Here is a 23626-nt window from a genome sequence, read left to right as displayed (position 1 = left end):
GGAGAAATCCCTGGTAGAACAATCTCCTGAAACTGGAAACTCCTATCTGTAACAAGAAGGGATGACGGAAATTACATGACCCTCTGACATGCCTTTGATTAGTCAGGACTGTGCCATATTCTTCACTGACCCAGATGGGACTCTGGAGAATTGGCTGTCATAATCTTGCTATGTTTCATTTTCCACAGGGACAAATTGTTACTTTAATATAAATCAATATAATTATATAAGTCAGAAAGATAAAGGAAACCAATCACCAGACCTTATGGGACACCTTCTGAAATAGCCAGTTACAGAAAGGAAGTTGTTTTTCAAGCTAAAGGGGCTGAGGTTGTATCTTGGGAGTTTTTCAGAGAAGCAGTTGCTTATGATGGATAGGTAAATGGGCTTAGTGGATCAAAGGCTGTGTTTTGGGTCTTTTTATAAGCTGAGGATGTGTTGAAATTCTGATGCTTTCCTCATCACATCATTGCTTGATCTATCCATTAGATTTCTTTTCCTTCACTGCCTCTTTTGCTGTATTGGAAGATTAAAAATTTGATTTTTTTTTTCCCTAAAGTGCTTTTCAATCTCTCAGTGCTAAATAAATGTTAAATAATTAGGCTCTAATTTGCACATACTTTGTTTTAGATGGCATTGTTTGCATTCTTTTAATTATTGTGCACTTAATTTGAAAATTATACTCTTAGACTTTCCAATAAACGTGCTTAGATAACTCTTTATTTGTATAGACAAAAAGGAAATTAGATCCCTACTTCATGTTATACCAAAAGTAAGAATTTCAGATGAATTAAGGAGGAAAATGTGAAAGACAATATACTTCATTTTAGAAGAAACTATGAGAGAATATCATGGCCTAAGAGATAGAGAGGATTTAATAAATAAGACATGAAAAATGCAAAGTTAAAAAACTTGATACGTTTTACTATAGAAAATTCAAGAACTTCTGTTCATCAGAAGACTCCATAAAGACAATAAATATACAAGGCTACAAATTGGGAGAAAATATCTGCAATATATATAATCAACAGAGGACTGGTATCCAACATAGAACTCCAGAGAAGAATTCTCATGAAGAATAAGTAAATAATAAAATGAGTCAACAGGAAAATGGACAAAACACATAAACAGGCATTTCTAGGAATGGGAAACCCAATTGATATTTAAGCATATGAAATAGGCTTACCCTCTTTAGTAATGTAAGAAATGTAGATTAAACCATACCCTTCAGATTAGTAGAAATTTAAAAGTCAGATAAAATTGTTACCTACAAGGTAGAATAATGAGAATTTACATAAATTTTTGGTTGGAATATAAATTGATACCACTATTTAGGAAACCAGTTTGTCATTACATTTGTCAAATAAAATTGAAGTAGCAGGTACCCTACTACTCAGTAATTCTACTCCTGGATATTCATTGTAAGAAACTTCCTTGTACATACATACCAGAAGATATGTTTGGGGATGTTTAAGGTAGCATTTTTTTTGTGATTACAGAAAAATGAAACAACCCATTCCAACTCTAATATAATCGATTAAAAAATTATGGTTTATTCCTAGAGTAGTAGTTTATTTCACTTCTATATAGTTGTGAAAATGGATAGCCTGCAGCTACATGTATCATTTTGTGTTAATCACACAAGCATTATAGACAGCCATCAACTTACGATGGTCTGACTTAACGATTTTTTGACTTTATGATGATGTGAAAGCGATATGCATTCAGTAGAAACCTTACTTTGCATTTTGATCTTTTCTTGGGCTAGTGATATATATGGTATGATACTTTCTTGTGATGCTAGGCAGCTGTAGCACGCCTCAGCTCCCAGTCAGCCACACAATCATGACGTTAAACAACCGATACACTTATAACCATTCTGTACCCATACAAATGTTCTGGTTTTAACTTTCCGTACGGTATTCAATAAATTCGATCAGATATTCAACACTTTATAATGAAGTAGGCTTTGTATTAGATGATTTTGCCCAACTGTAGGCTAATGTAAATGTTCTGAGCAAGTTTAAGGTAGGCTAGGCTAGGCTATGATGTTCAGAAGATAAGTTAGGCATGTTTTCAATTTACAGTGGGTTTATTGGGATGTAACCCCATCATAAATCAAGGAAGATTTGTATATTGAATGAAAAAAGCAAGTCACAGAAGACTGCTAAACTATGATTCCATTTATATACAAATCCAAAACAGGCAGAATAAATAACATATTGTTCCGGGATACATACATATGATAAAATTGTAGAGAAAAAAGGAATGATTTTCACAAAATTCAGGATAATGGTTACCTCTGGAAGGTGGAATGGGTAGGATATAATCGTTTGTGGATACTCAAACTCAATTTTTCCATTCTTAAATTGTGTGGCAGGCACATGGGCATTTATTTATTATTCTTTGGCTGTGTATACACATCATGTTTGTTCTTTATTTGAATGATGATTTTTATTATAAATATAGAAAAATACTGCAATCATTCTGGAAAGTATACTAAAGTGTAAAGAGGAAAACTGAAAATAGCCTGAATTCCACCACAGGAATTATCATTTCTCTTTATGCCTCTTCTCTGGTCTGTAATATTTCTAGTAATAGGTCTTTTTGCCCACCGTTTTAGTAAAAAGAGTACTTCTTTTTTTCAGGCCCTTAATTGCCTTTCCATCTCTAGTATCTTCCTATTTCATTTGTTCTAACCTAAGACTACCCTGGAGTGCTATTTTGAAGTTACTACCTTCTTATAATCTTGAAGTGGCTCCCAGTTGTCTCTTAAATCACTTAGAAAAGCAGGATTATGGACATTTAAAAAACTAATTTCACACTTCCTTTTCCCTTCCTCTCCTTCCCCAGGCACTCCATTTCATCTATGATAGCAGATGGTATACTTACTATGCCTGCCTCTTAGACATTGCATTGCAGACAGATGTCATTCACTTTGCCTGCATCCCTTGGCACCCAAAATAATAACAAAAATAATAACAATAAACAGAACAATAACACATCCCTTTTAAGCCAAACCACATCTGCCTTTCAGAAATTTATCTTCTTCATGAAGTTTTAAAAATACTATATCTACATCCATAATTGATTTTAACAGTGTTTAGCATGGCTGTATGGGTTTTTGGGAAGGTGGCCCAGCTTTTCTTCTCTTTTGGTGTTCCTCACAGTGCCTGGACCATAATATAAACACAACTTTTCTGGGTTCATATAGTCTTTTAGTACTTCTTGGTATTTTAGTTATGGAGTTTAGGGTATTGCCTTTTCCTTTTCTTTTTCTTTCTGTCTTTTATATTCTCTCTCACTCTTGTCCTGTTTAATAGAGATTTTCATATTGTGACTTTTGGTCTCATACTTTTTTTACTAAGTCTACTAATCTAGGCCTTCATGCCTCATTTAGTAAGGGAAGGGAGAGATGTGGGGGAGGGGAGGAGGGAGGCAGGAAGGGGGGTTGATGGTGGGAAAGATCTGCTGACGTAAGAAGTCAAAGTCTGGGATTCTGTCTGCAGAGCAGTTATCTGGTATCCTGCCGTTAAGTTACATGTTAACTTTGTGGTGTCCCAGTGTGGGTGTATTCTATATATTTTTTTCTCTATGGGTGTAATTATATATATTTTTCTCTGCCTCCTATTTAAAAAGGAGGAATATTTGATGAGGCTAATAAGAATTCCTTTTTGCTGATACTTCATGACCTGTTTGCATTCTTTAATGCTGTTTGATTTGTAAAATTCTTATTTCTTAGATTTTTTTTAAAACAAGAGATTCCAAACTTCCTGAATTTGAAGTACTCTGCAAAACTTGCCAGTTCTTTATAAAGTCAGAATTATTTATGTTAGAGCATAATTGCTTATCTCTAGAACCTACTATTAAGTACAAAAAGAAACACAAACATGTTCCTTGATGAGTCAGAAGCTAGCTAACTTTCCCTTAATCTGATGTTTGGATGAAGGATTTGCCCTTCCAAGTCTGGCTGAAAGATATGTGTCCCTGCTCTCTCTGCAGTTGTTTACTTAAAATGCATTTACTACTGGCCTTATGTGAATACCTTTTGGATCACGTCTTCTTCAATATTTTTGTTTTTTTCTTCTGCTCTATGAACGTCTGCCAGTAGTCCTGTGCCTAGTGATCTTCATTGGTACCATAGTATATGTTGCATCCAGTACTTTTTGGTGGTTTGTACACAATGTTTATGATAATCCATTTCTTTTGGTCCTGTAAAATATACTGTTTTTTTTTTTTCTGTGTTACTTGACACTAAGTCCCTAAAGTAATTACAGTCTCAAAATCTTGCATGCAAATTATTAATGAAGAATTTGTGTTAGTTTGTCTTTCTGCTTACTTTGAACCGCAATGCATTTCAACTCTGACTTAGCAAATAAAAGAGATTTGTGGGGGACTTCCCTGGTGGCGCAGTGGTTAAGAGTCTGCCTGCCAATGCAGGGGACACCGGTTCGGGCCCTGGTCCGGGAGGATCCCACATGCCGCGGAGCATCTGGGCCCGTGCACCACAACTATTGAAGCCCGCGTGCCTAGAGCCCATGCTCTGCAGCAGGAGAGGCCACCGCAGTGAGAGGCCCGTACACCGCAATGGAGAGTGGCCCCTGCTCACCGTGCAACTAGAGAAAGCCCATGCGCAGCAGCGAAGACCTAGCACAGCCAAAAATAAATAAATGAAAACATAAATTTATAAAAAAAAAAGAGAAATTTGTGTGCTAATTACCCTGTCCCTTCTAAAATACCAAATTTATTCCCACCTAGTATTACTGAAAGATTTTTCCTGACCTAAACTGTTGTCATGCCTATAGCCCAGAGCTCTGATTTATTATTCATATTGAGTCTGCTCTTACACCCTGGCCCCCAGGGTATGACTTGACTTTGGTATTGGTTTATTTATTTATCTCTGTCCAGAGGAGGAAATCCGTCCTCTGTACTTAGTATGCCACAAAGATTTTGTTCTCCTTCCAGGGATTGTACTAGAGGCTTTACAGTGCCAGGATGTAGGACAGAGTGTTTTTTGTTATAGGCAAAGAAGAATGCTGCATTGATTGATTAAATCCAACAAACCTTCTCAATTAGTGATTTTTTTTAAAGGATGTTAGTATAAGGAATAAAAGCCAGGGAATGGTGGTGGTGATGGAGGTAGGTAGGTAGGAAATAGGTTTTTGTATATAGGGGTCCTGGAATGTAAGTCTGTACCTGTAGAACAGTAAGACTGTTGTGAAGGGGCAGGAAAGTCTGTGTTCTGCTGATAGCTCACTTGTTAATTGAGGGGAAATTTGAGAGTTCAGGGAACAAATCTCTTGATATTTTTTTATTGTGTACCATGTAGCTATTCCTTTACTGGGGACTGAAGCATAAACATATCGAGTAAAGTGGTATAAGGAATTAGTCTGGTCATTTTTTTGTAGACTGTAGGAATGGAAGGTTCTTCATTGTCCTATAGTCATGGCCACTATCAGAGGAGTAAACCCATTATCCTAGACTGGCTATTTATTTAAGCCAGGAAATTAGATTTCTAGTATGTTACCTGGAAATTTTAGCTAGTAATAAATAGCCCTCACATAAGGAAGGTATGTCCTTATGTCTAATGCACCTATCCATTTGAATTGAACTTCCTTCCTGTTATGCTTATCTATGTGATATGAACATATTTGTGTGGTCTTTTGGTTAACCTTTCTTTTTTTTTTTTTTTTTTTGCGGTACGCGGGCCTCTCACTGTTGTGGCCTCTCCCGTTGAGGAGCACAGGCTCTGGAGACGCAGACTCAGCGGCCATGGCTCATGGGCCCAACCGCTCCGCGGCATGTGGGATCTTCCCAGACCGGGGCACGAACCCGTGTCCCCTGCATCGGCAGGCGGACTCTCAACCACTGCGCCACCAGGGAAGCCCTGGTTAACCTTTCTTAAAGTTGTATTAGGCTGTACCTAAGTATTCTTCTTTTTTTAAAATTAATTTATTTTATTTTTGGCTGCCATGAGTCTTTGCTGCTGTGTGCGGGCTTTCTCTAGTTGCAGCAAGTTGGGACTACTCTTCGTTGCGGTGTGCGGGCTTCTCATTGCGGTGGCTTCTTTTGCTGCGGAGCACGGGCTCTAGGCGTGCAGGCTTCAGTAGTTATGGCTCGCGGGCTCTAGAGTGCAGACTCAGTAGTTGTGGCACCCAGGCTTAGTTGCTCTGCATCATGTGGAATCTTCCTGGACCAGGGCTTGAACCCTTGTCCCCTGCATTGGCAGGCAGATTCTTAACCACTGCGCCACCAGGGAAGCCCTGTACCTAAATATTCTTGACTAATTTAGTCATTGACATAACTTGGATAGTATAAAACTCAGGCTCTTATCCTTTTAAAAATTCTGGAGTTCAGAATTTTACATGGTATTTCAAATAGAGGGGTATGACTATAAGGAAAAATATAGCAGATCATCATGATTCTTTCCAGAGTTTATGGCAGAACCTGAAACTTATACAATCTCAAAATCTTTGTTCATGTCCAGATGGGTCCCCCTTTTTATTTCCCCTGTGGGGTAAGTGGCTTTGATATTGATTCTTAAAATTTGATTTGAATACTGTTGGTCATCTTTAAGGTCCTACATTTCTGATCTTGGCAAAAATTCCAGAATGACTGTTACATTTTTATAAATCTCAATATTAGTTTATGATTTCCCACTAAAAGCAATACTATTCCCTGGTGAATTTGGCCTGTCTCTGTCTGTCCACTGTCTTGAGGTCTTGTTGTTTCTATCTGTGTCTCTGCCTTTGTGTATGTGGGTGTCATTTTTGCATAGGTAGCAGGAATGCATGTGAAAGGTAAGTTTATGATGGTCTTTTGCTTCACCACTGTAAGTCCAAGGTATTGGGTTATAAATTGAATGCAAATAAAGCCCTAAACTCATTGGGAGATATGGTATTGGTAACTGAATTTGATTTAAACGGACTGATATAGGATATGTGGGTAATTTTCTAATAAGGAAGTCTAGAAGGTAGCTATTTTAAGACATAAGGTTAAAGAATCTCAAGAGAGAAACTGGCCAGCTGTTCTCTGCTTTCTCTTCCTGGAGCAAGAATTTCTGTTAAACTGACTGCATACCTTTTTCTGAGTGTGGTAGTGGTATTATGGTTAAGTGTTTTTTTTCAGTTTTATTGCGGTATAATTCACAAATAAAAATTATGAGATTTAAGGCACACAACTTGATGTTTTGATATATACGTATATTGTGAAATGATCACTACAACAAGCTAATTAACATAGCCATCACTTTACATAGGTACCTTTCCTTTTGTTTTTACTGCATAAATGTCACTTCAGAATTGTCACTGAATGGTCACTAAAGTTGTTATATTTAACAACTTTAATTTGAAGAACACATATTTGGTCAGCTCATAGACTACAAACCTTGGGAGTTGCAGCTCACACTTGTCAGGGGAGATGTAATCACTGATCCTGTTATATCACAAAAAAATCACTGAACACTAGAGAAAGGGTTTGTTATATGGTTATGTTTTAAACAAAAAGGGTTCTTATTTTTTAGAGGCATATCCTGACGTATTTACAGATGAATAATGTCTGGCATTTGTTTCAAAATGATCTGGGAGGAGGGTGGGTGGTATATATGAAATGAGATTGGCCACAGGTTAGTAATGGTTGAGGTTGGATGATAGGTACATGGGAATTTATTGTGCTATTTTGTCTACCCTTGTATGTTTGAACTTTTTTTTTTTTTTTTGCGGTACGCGGGCCTCTCACTGCTGTGGCCTCTCCCGTTGCGGAGCACAGGCTCCGGATGTGCAGGCTCAGCGGCCATGGCTCACGGGCCCAGCCGCTCCGCGGCATGTGGGATCCTCCTGGACCGGGGCACAAACCCGCGTCCCCTGCATCGGCAGGCGGACTCTCAACCACTGCGCCACCAGGGAAGCCCTGTTTGAACTTTTTGGCAATAAAATGTTAAAAATCCAGTGTTACTGGTTTGGATGCCAAAATGGTAAACATTTCAATATTCTTTCCCCTCTTGAAAGAAAACGTTCAAAATTCTTTTGAACATACAAATCTAGGGTGAAAGTTCTATTTTCCAGCAGTCAGTGACTCTCAAGGAGTAGCTCCTTTATTTTCCTTTCAAAGGGTTGTGTTTACAAACAGACTCGATTGGCCACATCTAGGTTTATGGTTTATTTAGGTCTATGATTTACAGGAGGTGTGGAAAAAAAGGGATAGTTATGAAAGCCAAAATGATAGATTTGGGAAGCTTAGATCAAGAAGAGAAACTCTAAGAATTGAGTTAGTAGTAGTGTATAACATGTGTCACGCCTTTGTAGAAGGTGTTGCTGGACACCTCTCAGGGATGAGTTGAACTGCTGACTGGGGCACTTTTCAAAGACCTTGGGCCCATAAAGCATCAAATTTAGTGACAGCCCTTTTTCTTGACCTGTATCTTCTCTACTCATGACTTCTTTTTGATGCAAAGATAGGAAATTCTGAGAGAGAAATAGACAGCTGTTCCCTCCTTAAAGACAAAGTCTGTGTTTTAGGGGGAAAAAAAGGAAGAACTTAAGCAACAGCTGCATTTGTAGATGACAAAGCACAAAGACTTTCTGTCTTTATGGCACTTTTATCTTATTTACGTGGTTTTTACTAATCCAAATAATTATATGCTCCTGTGGGTAGAATTGTTTGCTACTTGATCCAAGAGAGATGGATGGGGAAGCACCTGCTTTTAGTCATTAGTCTTGTTGCTTTTGCACTGCATCCAAGAAAATAGTTAACAAACAAAAAGTAATTTGCCTTTTCCTGAGAGAGAAAAGGAAGACCTCTTTGGTTTCACTCTGTGAAGAACGGCAGAGAGAAACCTCAAAGGTGGGTTTCTTCTTTATTGAAGTGAAACCATCAGGGACCCCACACGGGAAAATGATTCCTGGGTTTTGGTTCTTCCTGCCCTTTCTCCCTCTCTGCCATAGAACTCAGCAATTGGAAGAATACCAGTTTTTGTTCCTTATTGGTGCTACCACCTGTTCTTATTGCTGAACTAAATGTTCTTGGCTTTCTTTGGTGTGAACAGGATCTCCCTCTGGGAAAGGTGGGAGGAGGTTGAAAAAGGGAACAGGAGGAGGCCCATTCCTGCCTTGTGCTCATGTGAGAGGGACACACAGGGGTTAGTGTGCTGCCCTAACAGAGGGGCTTTGTGCTACAGCTTCTTCCAGAGCTGCAGCTCACAGATGCATGCTGGGCAGGCTCAGGCTGCGTCATCCCTGATACACTTGCTTCTTCCTAACAGTGGCAGAGCAATACCGGTAACAATAATTAAAATATTGAATAAGAAAATAAAGAAGATGCAGGCAGAGGCTATTCTGAATACATTCAGAGACTCAGTGTGTGTGGAGAAAGCTGTTCGTAATTAAGAGGTTAAAAAAAGAGTAGCATGGAGATGATGCCACTGAACACAAGAGCCAGATCTGTTGTTGCATATCCACTATGGGCGCAGTCAGAGCTCTGACTTTAAGTCTTTCTTTTTCTGTGCTAAAACCCTTGTTATTTAGGTCATGGGAAATCTGCCTCTCTTGAATACAAGCAGCAGAATAGAGAAGAATTTCTTCCTTTGTACCTAGACCTTAGAGACTGGGTAGGTAGCTCAAGGTAGAAGCCTTTCTGACTCTCAAGGCCCTTCTTCATACATCAGTAGCAGGCAGTAACCTAAAATGAATCCCAAATAGAATGATTATAATAACAGTTAACACTTAGATAGCACTTTGATACGGTCAGACTTTAGTCTAAGATATAAGTAGAAAGATAGATAACTTATTTAATCCTCAAATAATCCTAGGAGGTAAATACTATTATTAATTCTCTTTTAGAAGAGGAAACTGAAGCATAGAGAAGTTAGGTAACTTGTCCAAGGTCATATAGATGGTAAGTAACAGGGCTGGGATTTTGAACCCAAATACTATGGTTCCAGAGTCCATACTCTTTAACTATTACTTTATGCCATCTCTGAGTGGATCTCTGTCCTTTCTCAAACAAGGTCATCTGAACCACAGAACACAGAAAGTATTTTGAGTGACTATTTTCTTAATTCTCTCTAGGATGGTAACATAACTAGTACTATGCATAGGAGAGAAGTTAATTCATTAGGAACTGTTGCTTTAGAGTATTAATTCTTGAGGAAACCCAGTTGAGAGAGACTAAAGGGGCTGCAGTTTGCATTTGTTGTGTTTGTACAGAACTATCCTGAAACTAATTTTCCATCGGTTTGTCTTGGAACCGGTTTGAGACTCTGAACAAAGGACCAAACCTCATCCATCCCTTGCTCTAGAGGTAGAGCCTTTGTCAGCATTAATGTCTTACCATTAACAGTTGAGAAGAGTGGCAGGTTAGGATATGATAGTGGTCACCAAGTTTTGCAAAGCTGAGGTGACTTCCCTTCAGCATATCATTAAGTGTTCAGATCACCTTATGTAGAAGCAGCCACTACTTCTTTTCCTACCTTCCTTTTCCTTTTTTCTTCACATTTCCCCAAGTTTCAAAATCCCATTGGTCACTTGGCAGATATCCAGTTGCCCTCTAGGAGTGTTTAACTGTGGACCCAGACCTTTACTTTTGGTCTAGTTTAAGGAGTCACTGATAGACATTCTTCCACTTCCAGCACAAATTATGGAAGGTCTTGCTCTGTCCTTACCTGATCTTATAATAGACTTGTTAAAACTTTCTAGGTCACTCCAAAATAAAGTAATTATAATAGATTTCCCCCCAGCCCCATGCTTATTAAGTAATACTAAATATGTTTTTCTGGTGCTGCCTCCTCCACATCATATGGAATTGTTTGTAGGGAAATAATAGCAGAGTTCATAGTAAATTGTTCTCAAGTTGCTATAGGGATAGATGTTCAGTGTGTATGAGGTGGAATGATGCTAGTAAGAGAACAGAGGTCTCTTGAAATTAGCAGAACAAGGTTTAGTCCCATTTTGCTTGAACCAGTTGTGTTACCTTAAGAAAAATTTTCACCTTTTCTAGGTGATTCTTTATGTGCTTACAAAAGAGAAGGGAGGGCTTCCCTGGTGGCGCAGTGGTTGAGAGTCCACCTGCTGATGCAGGCGACACGGGTTCGTGCCCCGGTCTGGGAAGATCCCACATGCCTCAGAGCGGCTGGGCCCGTGAGCCATGGCGGCTGAAACTGCACGTCCGGAGCCTGTGCTCTGCAACAGGAGAGGCCACAACAGTGAGAGGCCCGCATACCGCAAAAAAAAAAAAAAAAAAGAGAGAGAGAGAAGGGAGTTAATATTTTCCCTTAATAAGATCTAACCATATAAAATCATTCATTCAAAACTAGTTGTTGATGGCCTACATGCCATTACTATTATAGATGCTGGGAGTGTAGCAAGGAATTAAAGGGCAAAAATTTCTGTCTTCATATTCTAGAGAGTACAGTTAGACAATAAATAAGTAATATACATGGTATGACTGCTGGTAAAAGTGCCAAAGGGAAAAATAAAACAAGTAAGGGTGGGAAGTTTAGAAAGAGTGGGTGGAGCTTGCAATTTTAAATAAAATGATCCAGAAATACTATATTGAGAAGGTAATATTTGGGTAAAAATCTGAAGGGAATGAGTGACTGAGCTACTGCAAGTAAAATGTCAAGTAAAATGAGGACCAATAATTAGCCATTCTAGGTTGGTGGGACCTCCTATTCTTAGCTCACATAGGTAGGTTTATAAAAGTGATCTAATTTCTGGTCTCATTAGTAAGTCTGAGAGTAACCCTGGAATTTTTTAATATGAATAAATTACTAATGAGGATTTCAAGCTGGTGACATTCTTTGGCATGTTGACATGTAACTAATTTATCTGGTGGTTTAGTGTGGATCTGGGCTATGTGATGTCAAGGAGCACATTCTAAAATCTCTGTGCAGAGGATCCAATACCACTTGAGAAGGACACCTCAAAGCAGGTGCCACTTGTTGCCACTCTTTGTTTCCATTCTCTGGATATCATATTCATCATTGTTTCAGATATAGGTAAAGATGGAGAAGGTAGATACATTTAGTTACACCAAAATAAAAAACTGCTGCACTTGAAAGATACCAGAAGACTAGAAGAAGGTATTTTCTGCAAGTAATACTCATAGAAGACCCAGAAAAACTAAATGTAGTTAGAAAGACTAAAATTAACCAGTCTGACTGTATTAATTGCTGATAAGGATATGGGGAAATTTATTTATATTCATGCACTGGTAGAAGTTTAAGCTGGCATAGCCTCTTTACAATAGCAAAAAATTGGAGACTGTTAAAATATCTGTCAATAAAGAAATGGATAAATAGATGTGATATAGTAACATGATATAATACTATACAAATGGATAAATAGATATGATGTAGTAACATGATATAATACTATACAGCAGGGGAAAAGGATGAAATATATGGCTAACCTCAAAAAGAATGCTGAATTTTTTAAAAAAGTAAAATTCAGTGTGATACTTTTTACATGAAAGACACATACACACAAGCATACTATGTATTATTGAGGGTTATATACATACACACACACATATATACACACATACAAATATATGTAAAAGTATTATAAACAGAAGATTGTGCAACAAACTCATAGTGAGTGACTGGTCTTAAAGGGGACTTTAGCTTTATCTGTAGATTGGAAGTAAACATGATAGAATGTTTATTTCTTAGTGTTAGACACGTAGGTATTTGTTATATTATTCTTTTTACTTTTGGGTAATTTTATAGTAGCTAAACAATTTAAAAGAAGGGGCCAAGTTTCATACGATGAGCCCCCAGAGAATAATTTACCAATTCAGTGACATATAATTTATCTTTATTTATTGTAGACCATCTACCTCTTTCTATATCAGAGGAAATCAGAGGTAACTGCATTGCATTAACTCATGACAATGGTCTCTCCTAATGAGTCCTTGATGGTATCACACTCAGATGGAAGAGCAAGGATCCTTATTAGCACATATCATGCCCTTTATTATGAGTCTCATTTTTTTTTACTTTTTTATAACTAACTGCAAGCATATCAACACATTCAAAGTACATTTGGCTCCATAGCTGTAAGCATGGAGATCCTAGCATGACAGACTGGGATGCCTCGAAGCTCAGTAACAGCATTGTGCTTTTCCCCTTGTCTAACCTCTTCCCTACAGGGAATCTTTAACCAGTTTCAGTGCAGTACTGAAAAAGTGCTTCCATCTGACACTCTCCGCAGTGCTCTGGCAAAGACTTTTCAGGATGAACAGCGTTTCCAGCTGGGAATTATGGACGATGCTGCGGAGTGCTTTGTAAGTGCTGGCCTCTGGCCCTCTTTGATATGGGGTGAGACTGTGGATGGTCTCCATCAGGAACTGGCTACTTTACTGTGCTCCTGGTCTCTACAGTTATAACTAGGAATTTCCCTAGTTTCTATAAGTTGTTTCTGCTACTAAAGTATGAATTGCCTAGTGGATTTATTCTTTTTCCTTCAGGCTTAGGGTAGTTTTGTGCTTGCCATCGCACAGAACAGTAGCTCTCACCTTCAGAGGAGACAAGGCCCATTAAAATACAAATTTCTGGGCTCAACTCCCTTGAGTTTCTGTTTCAGTATGTCTGGAATGGGTCCCAAGAATATCTCTTAACAAGTTCCTAGGAGATGCTAACACTGATGCTGCCGGTCTGGGGACCACAGTTTGAGAGCTCCTGCATAGTAAAGATAATTAAACAGGGAATAGCTGAGTCCTTAGCACAAGTGTGATGTGCTATGTACATGGCTACTTTGCTCCCAGTGACTTTTAGTAGAGGACCCTAACTCTTCTCAACTCTGGGTTCTATTCATCAACCTTCAAAAGACTCTATGCAACCATTAAACAATCTGAGTGATATATATCCTATTATAGGGTAAAATATAGGCCCAAATCAGGGGTGCCCCTGAGAAACTGGATCACTGATTTATTGCTGGTAGGAATGAACAATGGTATACCACTCTGGAAAACACTGGCAGTTTCTTAAAAAACTAAACTTGCAAACTACCATATGATTCAGCAGTTAGATTCCTGTACGTGAATCCCAGAGAGATGAAAACATATGTTCATACAAAAACCTGTACGTGAATGTTCAGAGAAGCTTTATTTGTGATAGCCCCAAAGTAAAAAAGCCCAGATGCTTTTAATGGGTAGATGGTGAAACAAATTGGGGTACTTCTATATCAGGGAATACTGTGCAGCAATAAAAAGGAATGAACTGTTGATTTATGTATTCAACAAGTTGAATGATCTAAAGGGAGTAATGATGAGTGAAAAACGCACTATCAATAGGTTATGTACTATATGATCTCATTTATTTAACATTCTTGAAATAATAAAATTATAGAGATGGGACAACATGTTAGTGGTTGCTAAGGGTTAGGTTTGGAATTGAGTGGGTACAGTGTTAAAGGAATAGCAGAAGGGAGCTTTGTGGTGATGAAAGAGTTTTATATCTTAATTGTGGGAGTGTTTACACGACTATACATGTGATAAAATTGCATGGAGCTACACATACACACAAATGAATGCATGTAAAACTGGTGAAATCTGAATAAACTCTGTGGATTTTATTGATGTCCATTTGCTGGTTTGGATATTGTATTATAGTTAAGTAACATGTCACCTGTGGAGGAAACTGGGTGAAGGGTACATAGAGCTCCTGTATAATTTTTTTGAAACTTTCTGTGAATTTATAATTATTTCAAATTAAAAATTAAAAAAAAAAATCAGAGGTATTCCTCCCTTCAAGGAGGATTGCTGTTTCTCTGAGTAAACTGCCAACAAATTTGTACTTTTGTCTACGTACTGCTTTTTGTCCTTCCCTATTAGGAAAACCTCCTGATGCGGATTCACTTCCACATTGCTGATGAAACCAAAGAGGACATATGCACTGCCCAACACTGCATCTCCCACCAGAAATTTGCAATGACGTTGTTTGAGCAGGTGAACCTTATTTCTATTCCCATCACTTCTTAGACCTTTTCTTCAAGAACACTTTATCCTAGGATGTAGGATGTCAAATGGGTGCCAAAACAGTTAATGACTGTGGCTGCTGGTTTTGCTTTTTTCTCCCTGGGCTTAGTGTGTATGTACTAGCTGTGGCGCCACTTCTGATCCGCTGCCTTTCATCCAGATGGTGCATTATATCTCCACTACTTCCCTTTGGTGAGTCTTATAGGGTTCTCTGTTTGTATACTTAGGCAGTCCTTCAGTTGACTGGGTTTTAACTGAAGGTACCCAAATAGCTTGTATCCTTATTGCTGAGTATTTGCTGTATTGTAGGAACTCAGAACAGTAATTTAAAAATAACCTTGTTTTCCTTCTTTCCTCTCCCATCTGTCCCCTTTTCTTAGTCTCAGGTTCTGGCCAGCAGAGTGGGAGGAGGAATGGGGATTCTATGAGCTTTGGATTTAGGGACAGGCAGGCACACTTACTCTGTGGGGTACTGAGGCTGGTCAGGATGAGGGGCTTTGGCATAGTGGGCAGAGGAAGAAAGTCAAACATGTGAGTTAGGAATTTGCATGAATGATTTAGCTATAACCCTGTACAACTCCCAACATCATCCCCCTTCAATTCCCCATCTCGAAGCAATCAGGCTATTTGTATGCTGGAAAGACGAGAAAAACCCTCACCAAGCATGTTTGGTGAGCTGCTGCAGAATGCCAGCACCATGGGGGATCTGCGGAACTGCCCGGTGAGTTAAGTGAGGGGTGGGGTTCAGAGTGGGGAGGGAAACCCTGAGGTTAGTGGAATTGAGGCAGAGTCAGTGGGCAACATTTTTCACTAGCATTATATATGTATTTCAGAGCAACTGTGGAGAGAGGATTCGGATTCGCCGTGTGTTGATGAACGCTCCACAGATTATCACAATTGGGCTGGTATGGGACTCGGACCACTCAGACTTGGCAGAGGATGTCATTCACAGCCTGGGCACCTGCCTTAAGCTGGGTGACGTGAGTGTTAGTTACCTTTATCTCTTACTTGGAGTTCTTCTAACTTACTATTGCTCAAGGGCAGTGAACTCTGAACACAAAAGTATATCCTAAATGACAAATATTAAAGAGTTTTGAAAAAATATATTGTGTGTATCTGTACACTCAAAAGCAAAGGCTTTTGGGAAGATATGGGATGATCTTGGCCTTGAAAGACAGAATGGGCAGAGCTTAGCTACTGTTAAAAATCAAATAGAGTTATCATATGCTCTACTTATCATTAGTTAATACCAGTGTAGAATAGGGAAGTGTATTCAACCATGGGAGGTAGTAAGGTCAAAGAAGTGAGCAGTCCTGACTAGTTCTGCTATGGGAGGAGAAGAAGGTAGAAGTTGATGACATGAGTCCTAGAATATTAAATTCATGGTAGGAACCAACATCTGCTGAGAAGGTAATGAAGCGGCTTGGAAGAGAATTCTAGTGGAAACAGACTTCAGACACGGGCTGTTTACCTTATCAGCGGCGTACCCTATTATAGGTACAGCCAGGGTTTTCCTTCAGTCAGAAAGTCTGTGGTTTCCTTTCTGCTGGTTTCCCTCTGGGATGGTCCTGTGACTAAGGAGATCCCTTGTTGTTTTTTAATGTCATTAAGCCATGGTTGAGAATAAGTGAACCATCTGGGATCTTACTTTAGGTCTCCTTGCCAAGGAGTCTCTGACATAGTAGGCTATGCACAATTAAAGATCATTTTTCTAAATTTCTATAGCCTACATGTTCTGTTCTATTCTAGCTTTATTTTTATGATTGATTTTTCAACCAAACAGATTCCTCAAGGCAAGAGTCCTTGCCTTCAAATATTTTGTATGTCTCTTAACACCTAGGACAGTGCTAGATATCTAGGAATTGAAATGTTGGTAACCAGTATGGTGGGATTGCTCCCCCTAAGGGCTTTCTTACCTTCTACTTAGTGTCTCAACAGGAAATTTATATTTGTGGCACCAGCTGATAAATAACCTTTGAAACTTGAGAATGTTTTGTTTTTATGTTTTTTTAACATTCCTGGCTCATATTAGAATAGGCCCCAGGAAGAAAATATTATTAAAAGGTATGAAGAGGACTTCCCTGGTGGCACAGTGGTTAAGAATCCGCCTGCCAATGCAGGGGACACGGGTTCGATCCCTGGTCCAGGAAGATCCCACATGCTGCGGAGTAACTAAGCCCGTGCGCCACAACTACTGAGCCTGCACTCTGGAGCCTGCATGCCACAACTACTGAAGCTCACGCGCCTAGAGCTCATGCTCCACAACAAGAGAAGCCACCGCAATGAGAAGCCCACACACTGCAACGAAGAGTAGCCCCCGCTTGCTGCAATTTGAATGAATGAATGAATGAATAAATAAATAAATAAAATAAAAGTTATGAAGAAACCACATTACCAGTTTGGTCACTATCTCTCTGACATTTCGCTAAAATTTTGCCTTTTTATGTTCATTTCTGATGATTAATATGGATTAGCAAAAGGAGAAGCAAGTCAGTACCTTAATTAAGAAATGATGGAGTCTGCTGAGAGATGATGTGAGAGGGCTGAGTATGTGACTATTCTTTCCTTTCTCCTCTTTCCCCACAGCTGTTTTTCAGAGTGACAGATGACCGGGCCAAGCAGTCTGAACTGTACTTAGTAGGAATGATCTGTTACTACGGCAAACATTATTCTACATTCTTTTTCCAAACAAAGATCCGCAAATGGATGTATTTTGATGATGCTCACGTCAAGGAGGTAGGAATATTCAAGTCCTTCTTGACGTGTTTGGTGAATGGAACAAAAAACTGTGGACAGTTACTTGTCTTCAGTGTTTCATTTTCATAATTTTAATGTCTGTCTGCCTATCTGTTGAATTTATGAGAGTGTCAGTCTTGTCTTCCCCAACAGACCAAGTTCCTTGAGGACAGGATCAATTTATCTTCTGTTATTTTCTCGGAATCACCTCACCAGCATTCAGAACCATTCTGAATTTATAGTTGAAAGGGCTTTTCAAAAAATGTGTTAATTCGTTGATTTGAGCGAGAACAATCTAATGCCTCAAATTAGGTTATAAGCTTAGCACAGAGTTCAGAATTCCAAATCTTGTAATTAACAGTGGGTCATACTTTGTCCCAGGGCTGCTATAAATTATTCTCTGATTGTTATCTCCCTGAAGTACTCTATCACGGATTAACGTATTTTGGGGATAGTGTAGAGAAAATAAGGCTATAATGATATTTAAAGCTGGAAATTTGGTACTATCTAAACCACAGAGTGTGTGGCTGAAGTAGTTTAGGTGATCTGTGTGAGTTAGGAAGCCTTTTGTGATAAGATTAGCAGCTAGGAGACTGCTGACTATAATCTACACCAACCCATGGGCCTTATGTAGTGTCCTCTACAAATAGTAAAGTCTTTGTTAATTCCCTGATTCTCTTCTCCATCTCTTTTTTACTGTTGTAATCTTGGGCAACTTATGTAAATTCTTTGAGCTTTAGGTTTTTCATTTGAAAAATAATACCTGCCTTATAAAATATTAAATCAGATTTGTATGTAAAAAGTATATAAATGTTTCAGTTAAAATGATAATTCAGTTATAAATTTACTGAACGTCTATTATGAAATAAACACTGTGCTAGTGGTCTGACTCCAAGAACACACCATCTAAGAATGTGACTGGATCAAACTTAAAAGAGAGTGAGTTTGGGGATTTGATTGGATTGTTGTTTCCATGGCTCTTCTGCCACTTTTTTCCACTGCCATGGCAGCGCTGAATCCAGCACAAAGCTAAGGCTGAGAGGTTCAGCTGTATATTCTAAGCAGTTTGACATTTTATGTCCTGCCTTGTGTGAACTCTGAGACGGAATGTCATTTATTTTCAGGAAGTCTGTGAGAGGGTTTCTGTCTGCTCTTTAGCTTCATGAAGGTGATTTTAATATTTAGGAGAAAATTATAGAAATGCAAATTTCAAGCAAGGGCTTTTATTTGATGTCTGTGAAAAGAAATTGATCACCAAGTCAACTGAAGTCCCCTCACATAGCATATTCAGCTTTGAGAACTTTTATTCATAATTGAATTGATGTTTCACAGGAATAAAAGTAATTTTATTCATCATTCCTATCTCTTATAGGGTTTTAGTGCTTTCTGAAAGGATTTCATTAAAAAAGACTTAACAAAAAATTCATTGGGGGCTTCCCTGGTGGCGCAGTGGTTGAGATTCCGCCTGCCGATGCAGGCAACACGGGTTCGTGCCCCGGTCTGGGAAGCTCCCATATGCTGCGGAGTGGCTAGGCCCGTGAGCCATGGCCGCTGAGCTTGCACGTCCAGAGCCTGTGCTCCGCAATGGGAGAGGCCACAACAGTGAGAGGTCCGCGTACCGCAAAAAAAAAAAAAAAAAAATTAATTGGGACTTCCCTGAAGGTCCACACTTCCACTGCAGGGGACGTGGGTTTGATCCCTGGTTGGGGAACTAAGATCCTACATGCCACATGGCGCAGCCAAAAATTAAAAAAAAAAAAAAAAAAATTCATTAAGTTTAGGTCCAAGATCTCTTTTGTTGTTTCTTTACCCAGTTCTTGTCTTTTCATCTCTTTTATTTTCTTTAGAAAAATAGAGTAGAAAGATATGTGTTGAATTATGGATATGAAGTATAATTTTCATGCTTTTTCTGGTTGTTTCTGGTTCAGATTGGGCCCAAATGGAAGGATGTGGTGACCAAATGCATCAAGGGACATTATCAGCCTTTGCTGCTGCTTTATGCAGACCCCCAGGGTACCCCAGTGTCCACCCAGGACCTGCCCCCCCAAGTTGAGTTCCAGTCGTACAGCGGGACATGCTACGATAGTGAAGATTCAGGTGAGCAGCCTAGCTCTTTACTTCTCCCTCCCCACTCCAATGTGATGACTGGACAGTAGGGTCTCACAGTCATGAGCCTAGCACTTAACCTAGCTTGGAGAAAGAGGATTCATCAGAAATAAGAAAGAAGTGCCAACTCATGCTGAAGCCCAAGTTGTGTCAGGCTTTGTTTCCTTCAGTGTTTAGGAATATATTGTCTAGATCACCTGGCCCCGTTTCAAAAATGAGAATGAAATTATGTTCATTTCTCAAAATGAGAAGGAAATTATGTTCAAATTATGTTCAATTATGTTCATTTAGAAGGAACTTATGAGGTATTAAGTTTGTGAGGGAAACCTCACTATTTAACCTTCTAATATTGCTAAGATGACTCATTCTTACTAGCAATTTAACAGTGACTTGAGTTGTTAAGACCCAGAAAATGATATGAGTTACTACAAAGCTCGTCATTTTGTTTGGGATGAGAGTTTTGTTTTAAAATGCCAAGTCTGGTAGCAATATTCCTTAGCTTATGAATCAGCTGTTCACTTCTAATTCAGTTATTTGGAACTTAAATCATGTTTTCCTGTAGAAACAGTTGCAGCTTTATTACTAAAGTCTCAGGCTATCCCTCAGAAACTCATCCTGTAATAGAAATACAACCCTAATGGTTTTGGCTTGATTCCTAAAAGGAGGAAAAAGTAATGTTCTTTTCCTCTTCTGGATCTAAGGCTGGCCCTGACTATAATGAAAGAGAAGATACTTATCCTTGGAATCTTTCCGCTCCCTTTTGTACCTCCCTCCTGTTTGGTATGTTCTTCCCACCCTTGTGCCCCACCCAGACCTGCTCTGCTGCTTCTCCCTTCAGTCAAACACCCATTTACACTGTTGTGCTTATCTCAGCTAGGTGTTCAGAGGAAAGTAGTCTAATTGAACTAATTCACACCAAAGTATAAATAACTGCCCCATAATGTCTCATAGATATTAAAAATGCTTTTAAATTTTTAAAAGTGACTTTTCTGGCAGTATAGGAGAAAAATTATGGGATAGGGAAACAAGGGATAGGGAAACAACAGGTTATGTGTGCCAGGTTGGCCTGGGACTTGCCATCTAAGTAGATCTTACTTTTCACAACTTTTTCCTTTCTTCTACTTTTCCCCCTGTAGGTTTTCTAAAAGCCCCACAGTTTTTCACAATGGCAGGCAAAGGGAGGGCTTCAGCAAGGTAGGGGCAGGAGTGGAGGAATTGTGTGTCTGGGTTATCTGAAGTTGGGTGTTGGGAAGAACGGCTCTGGTATATCCTTCTCACCCTTCCGTTTAGGAAGTTCTTACCTTGTGAACCTTTGTTGCCATCCAGCTCTTCGCCCCCTCTCTATCACTGTCCTCTCTTTCCTCACCTTTGCATGTCTCCTCCTTCCCTCAGGGAGGGAGCCCTCCATCTCAAGTGATACTCGAACAGATTCCTCAACGGAGAGCTATCCCTACAAACACTCCCACCATGAGTCTGTGGTCAGTCACTTCTCTTCTGATTCTCAGGGAACAGTCATCTATAATGTGGAGAACGATTCCACGTCTCAGAGCAGTCGGGACACAGGTAGGGACTTATACAGTGGACCCTGCTTGCCTGATTCAGTTCTGCATAGAGGGTCTCCCAAGAAAAAGAAACTGGGGCAAGTCAGAAATGTTTGTCATGCAAAGGGGGAAATGCACAGAACTTGGGTAATTGAGAAGGATGAAAGAAAGCAACTCACTTCTGAATGAATGATGATGTTCCCGTCAACAGCAGCCTATCAGTAAGGACAATTGTAATGTGATTATTTATTCTGAAATCTTTTTCTGAAGGCTTTTTTCCTGCTGTGCTCTTGATCCCTGTCATTCTCATAGTGCCCCATTAAACCTTGTGGTCTTGCACCTCATTTCCTTCTCATGCCAGGCTTTGTTTCAAAGCCCTGAAGGGTTTTGAGAGAAGGGGCATATTTATGGATGGGGAAACCTGCTCATCACCTTGCTGGGCTTCCTGAAGGACAGAGAAATAAAAGGATGGAAAGCTAGCCTGTTTGTTATTGTGAGTTCCATGCAGAGAACATTCTTGAATTGTTCTGTTAATCTACAGAAGATTGTGCCTGTGTTAGTGGAAGAAATCATTACAGGGCACAAAAGTAAGAACAGTAAGTGACTGACTGCTGAGATGAAAAGTTCATCACCTAAGGCATAGGACAGTGCCCATACTCTTAGAGACTTGGGAATTAGTGATCCCATGGCTTCAGTTTGGTGGTTTACATCCTGTGCATGCCCTTTAAAAAAAAAGAGAGAGAATTTCAAACATATTCAAAAGCATACAGAATAGTATACAGCCCCTTCATGTACCCATCACCTAGTTTCAATAATTATAACTCATGGTCAGTCTAGTTTTATCTGTACCTCTGCGCACTTCCCCTACTCATGGATTATTTTGAAGCAAATCCCAGACATTATATCACCTTTTCCATAAATATTTTAGTATATATCTCTAAAAGAATCATTTTTTAAATTAATAACTTCTTAACCAATGAGCATTCAAATATCCTATTATCTCATAAATGTCATATTTTTTAATGGTTGGTTTGTTTTTGACTCAGAATCTAAATGAGGTCTACACATTGTGATGGGTTAATAAGTCTTTTACATTTCCTTTAATCTGTAGGTTTTGCCTCTGTTTCTTCCTTTCTATTTATTGTTGAAGAACTAGGTAGTTTGTGCTGTAGTTTTCCCACGTTTTAAGTTTTGCTGATTGTGTCTGTATGGTAAACTGTAGCGTGTTTCTCTCTCCTCTATATTTTTTATGAATTGGTAGTTGGATCTAGTGGTTTGGTTGGATTCATATTGGATTTCTTTTGATGACTATTGCATAGGTGACTACTGCAAAGTGTGATTTTTTTTAGATTGTATTTCTGAAACTGTGAAACAGGGAGAAACCAAGTCACGGGATAAATAAGGAGAGTCAGGTTTATTTTAAGGGTTTGTGAATGGCTGGGGGTGGAGGAGCATGCCCATTGGATTTTACATTAGTGGATTTCGTTGTTCCAACTGATAAGTCTTTCTTATGGGCCCAGAGATAGCAAATGATTAGATAAAAGCAATAAGAGATTGCGTTGGTAATTGAAAATATGTAGCCATATCATTGCATATCATACCTGAATATGTACAAGGATTTTCATAACTAACATATGTAAGCAAATTTCTGTTAGCTCTCAGATGTTTGAGAACCCTAGGGGATTTCCTATAAGCCTATATTCCAATTTAATTCAGTTGCTTAATTCACCTTTGGCTTCTAGCAGCTTAGATGATTATATCCTTTAGAATCTGACCTTTGCTGTTGTCAGATCACACTTATACATTCACATACTGTGGGCGTGAAGTATGGCAAGTTACATAAAAGAGCCCATATCTCCTGGGTTTCCCAGTGATTAGTATTGAGGAACTATGAAGTGTAATCTCTGGGCGAAGTCAAGTTTGGTAAAGTAAAGCATGGGTTATGGCTGGGAATGAGAATTATTCAAAGTTCAGATGTCCTTTGGAATGATTCACATTTAAGGAATGTTTAGAACTGGGTCTTAAAGCCATATACGATCAGAGCTCTTGTGGGCAAAGGCTGGGGCACCTAGGATAATACCAGATGTAATAAAAATTAAACTTCACTCGGTATGTGTTGCTACCATGATATTCTTATATAATCTTTAAAACTTTTGCCTTTTAAAAACTACCAAGTAATGTGTCCTTCTGGGTCACTGGGAAGGATTATGAGTGGGATCGAGATTGGTAATTGCTCAGGAGACATTGTAAATTTGGAAGTTCCCACTAAA

General features: G+C 39.0%; 1 protein-coding gene across 1 annotated transcript in view; it reads left to right on the top strand.

Annotated features, from left to right (window-relative positions):
* Window positions 1-23626, top strand: part of USP54 (ubiquitin specific peptidase 54) — a 91007-nt gene that overhangs the window by 32294 nt on the left and 35087 nt on the right. Inside the window, exons 4-11 of the mRNA XM_060125323.1 lie at window positions 13147-13281; window positions 14830-14943; window positions 15083-15165; window positions 15589-15694; window positions 15807-15953; window positions 17560-17709; window positions 19638-19806; window positions 21208-21378. Coding sequence (XP_059981306.1) covers window positions 13147-13281; window positions 14830-14943; window positions 15083-15165; window positions 15589-15694; window positions 15807-15953; window positions 17560-17709; window positions 19638-19806; window positions 21208-21378 — 1075 coding nt within the window. The remainder of the gene's footprint in view (window positions 1-13146; window positions 13282-14829; window positions 14944-15082; window positions 15166-15588; window positions 15695-15806; window positions 15954-17559; window positions 17710-19637; window positions 19807-21207; window positions 21379-23626) is intronic.

Source organism: Lagenorhynchus albirostris, chromosome 16, assembly GCF_949774975.1.
Source record: "Lagenorhynchus albirostris chromosome 16, mLagAlb1.1, whole genome shotgun sequence".
Lineage (NCBI taxonomy): Eukaryota > Metazoa > Chordata > Mammalia > Artiodactyla > Delphinidae > Lagenorhynchus > Lagenorhynchus albirostris.
The sequence above is the reverse complement of the archived record's forward strand: the minus strand, read 5'-3'. Positions and strand labels throughout refer to the sequence as shown.